The 3879-nt window shown below is 35.2% G+C and overlaps 1 protein-coding gene across 1 annotated transcript; it reads right to left on the reverse strand.

Moving 5' to 3' along the window:
• Positions 1-603: 603 nt before the first annotated feature.
• LOC133298327 (polygalacturonase QRT2-like) lies at positions 604-3283 on the reverse strand. Its single transcript, XM_061497594.1, has 9 exons — positions 2990-3283; positions 2728-2853; positions 2447-2626; positions 2164-2184; positions 1844-2051; positions 1667-1748; positions 1459-1567; positions 929-1045; positions 604-804 (listed from the first exon to the last, which is right to left on the reverse strand). The coding sequence occupies exons 1-9, from the start codon at positions 3281-3283 to the stop codon at positions 604-606; spliced, it is 1338 nt and encodes a 445-aa protein (XP_061353578.1).
• Between the last annotated feature and the right edge of the window lie 596 nt (positions 3284-3879).

Below are 3879 nucleotides of genomic sequence, written 5' to 3' on the forward strand. Positions count from 1 at the left end.
TCGAGAAATACACGAGAGATCCTAACCATGGATTAAAGCATTTTTACCGATTAAAATTTAAACTTTTATGAAAATGAATTATAAAATACACATGCTAGATTCATACCATAATCCTAGAACCCTAGGTGCCACATTTCAAGAAGCAAAACTAATTACATGAATAGTGAAACTAGATTCACATACCAATGTACAGCCAAGGCTCTGATACCAATTGAAGGAAATCTTAGATTTATGCGGAAGCGGTTTAGGACCTAGTACATTGGTATGCTTACCGAATCATCCTTGTTTCACAATTACCTCTCGGTGCGCAGGTCTCGTGTAGAATCTTCCCTTGTAGGATTCCTCTTCACGAACAGCTCACCTCAGCGCCGCAGCACGAACAACCTCCTTGAAGCTGGACTGTGGAAGATCTTCCAAACTATCTCTCGAGGAGGAAGGGGGTGTGTGGGCACTGATTAGATTCTGAGCTTGCCTCTTTCTCACAAAAAAGACCTCTGGAGGCTAATGACTTAAGAGGTACTATTTATATGGATTCCAAGAAACCCTAGCTCATTGGGCTCTAGGTTCCTTGGGCTCTTCTCATACTAATAACCCATTTGGGCTTTAGTAAAAAAGCAAACCCAACACAACATTCGCACAAGAAGCCTCGATGTCGCCACCGTCTACTGGTGTTAAAACAACATCTTGCATGTAGAGTCCTTTGCAAGGGACGCTTTTGCTGCAGTGAAGTTTTATTGCTACTTCTGAGGCACTTGTTCCTTTAATGTTTTGATACCGCACGTCGCTCAATTCCACTGCAGAGCCCTGTCATTCCACCAAGGTGGTCCTCATTATTATCATGATAAATTTCATGCAATGCTATATATCATATCATAGAAACAATTGGTCTATATAAAGGACATGCAGTTCGAGAACATTTAGTAATCACCTGCTCTGGGCATGGAGTTGACTGGTCACAGTACTTTTGATCTATGAATATGGGATTATACACATTTTGCATCTCTATGTTCATAAATCTTATGTTTCTTGCAAAACCAGAACCTCCCTGTGTTGAGATAGAGAAAAAATAAATAAATAAGATATATAACATGAATAAAACACCTCTCATCTTTCAAAATAAATACCCTTCACATTTAACAAGGGTATTAGGAACAATCTTTTTTAATTTTATTTGTTTAGTGCAGATTAAATTTATGCACCCATGTATGGAAAAAATCTCTTACAGGAAACATGTTTAGTATTAGGCATTACATTATAGAAAATGTAATATGACTTATGCGACATTGTGCATAATGAGTTTTCCCATTTTGATTGTCATGTCATTATACTTTGGTAAAGCCAAAAATTATGTTGGCAACTTCAATTATGCTTTTTGCAGTTTATATTAATAATTAAGCCTCTATTTTCAACCGTTTGGAATGATATAGAGTGCCAAATAGCAAAGTCAAACACTTATACCTGCCAAGTCTTTATCCTCACTCCATTGTCAGTTCCTATTAAGGTGGAACTGTTCACTAGCACATCAAAGACTTCAGCTTCTGAATTATCAGCCCCTAAGCTTCCAATGCTGCACAGTAATAACAACATCAATACATTTAACCAAACAATTAAAAATTAATCTAAACAAAACTGCAACTTAGAGATGTTTGTGATATAAATCATAAACCTGATTCCATGTCCTGGTCCGCAAGTAATATTTATAGCTCGAACTTGTTGGGACCCACTTACTATGGAAATACAGTCATCACCTTCAATAAAGTAGTGGGAAAAAAAAATTAGAAATTTTAAAATTCAAGTGAATTTTTTTATTTAATATATTTTTTGTGTTGATCTTCACTTTTACCTGTCATAATATTACAGTCGCTTATGATGATATCCTGAGTCTCCGTGACATGAATACCATCAGTGTTAGGGCTGTCCTCTGGTGCTGTAATCACCATATCCCTAACCCTAACATTCTTGCATCTCTGGATACGAAAATGCATTTGTTGTGCATTTTTTGACTTCAGGTTTGCCACTCTCAAGGAGTTGCATTCAACGAAAGTCACAGCCTATGCAACAAATTTTCCAGGAAAAAAAAAAGTTAGTATGAAAATAGAGCACCATGCATTGTTAAATTATAATAGTTCAAGCTTTATGTTATGAAGAACATTAAGTACTTACAGTTGGCGCATCTTTGCATGACTGTGAAACAAAAGGAGGAGAGTAAAGAAATAACGGTCAGTATTGAAAATCAATAAATTAAAAATCAAGAAAGATTTAAATATGGGATAGTCATATATATGTGTTCTTTAAAATTCAATATTTATTGCAAAAATAATAATAATAATTATCAATGGTTATTCAAATATTAATTATTCTATGATTTAGCGGAGATAAATCCAACAGAACAATGTAAAAATGGAATAGGAGTTTTAGTCAATAGAGTCAAACTTCAATAACTTACAAGGTTTTTGTTTATTTTGCAAGAGTTCATCCACCATTTCTTGCCATTCCCATAGATGAGGCCGCCTCCATCAACTCTGAGATTCGTGATACCATCAAACATAATCCAATATTTGAGGCCACTTTTTCCTGTGTTTTCGTATGCTGACATATCAGGCCATGCAATGATTGTTCCACGGATCTAACATGAAGACGCAGGAAACACAGAATAATATTAGAATGAACTACCAGTGATAAACAAATGATTTATCAATAAACATTGCTTTTGAACATATATCTCACCGTAAAGGCAATATTTAGTTTACATGGGCCTAAAAATGTTATTGACTTTAGATAGTAGAAACTGTTTTCAGGGACCAAAAGAACATTCCCTGTAGAACATGCCGCATTCCATGCCTTCTCAAGTGCCTAAAGCACAATTAAAAAAAAAGGTTAAGAGATTGAGAAATGGACTATTGAATATATATATATATATATATATATATATATATATATATATATATATATATATGTCATGTTTATCATGTTGTTGTTGTTACGTTACCTGAGTATCATCTCCATCATCGTTTGGTTTGGCTCCAAAGTCATTCACATTTGCCATTCTTTGAGATAAAGAAGATGGGGTGAATTGACTTTGAGACAGTGAAGATGGGGTGAATCGATCAGCCCAAGTGGTGAAGCCAAAACGTTCATATTTTGACTTCTCCAGCCTCCCAGGCCACGAGTAACGTGGATAACCTATTTGAAACCGTGTGTAATCCAGTAAAGAGCCAAAAGAAAAGCCGCCAAATGAGAAGAAAAAAAAGAGAAATGGAAGAACTACACTTTGTGGAGACATATTTTCAGTTTGTTGAAAAGAACAAACTTGGATGAATGACAGATTTGTGGTAAATGTCAAAGGAAGAGCTAGTTATATATAATACTGATGGCAAAGTTATACAGCTGGGTTTTCTAGGGCTAAAGTACGTGGGGATTGGACAGAGAGGATGTAATTCAATATGGAAGAAGCAACATAATCAGTGATTAATTGATTTGCATCCTGTATAAACAATCATAAATTTGATTGATTTTAATATACAATAAAGGAAAAAAGTTATCATAAATTCTATAACAATTGCACTAATCCCACATAAAAGTCATAAAAGAATATGTAATAATTAATGATCATTGCTGTTATGGATATGCATATCATATCCCAACTACCTACTAGAATATCTAGTGAGATATGGAATCAGCAACATCTCAACAACTCCAAACAGCCAGAGGATATAAGATAAGGATCACATCCCAACAGAAGGAGGTGGAATCCTACTACAATTGGGGGATCTCAAAAGGCACAATCCTATGAAGGTAATCCTATAAATAAGAGCCTAAGGACCCCAGGTAAACACTTAGAACCTATTTACTAATACTGCCCACACTGTGCACACACCC

This window comes from Gastrolobium bilobum, unplaced genomic scaffold (assembly GCF_033153095.1).
Source record: "Gastrolobium bilobum isolate Gb01-03AN ecotype WA unplaced genomic scaffold, APGP_CSIRO_Gbil_v1 utg107292, whole genome shotgun sequence".
Lineage (NCBI taxonomy): Eukaryota > Viridiplantae > Streptophyta > Magnoliopsida > Fabales > Fabaceae > Gastrolobium > Gastrolobium bilobum.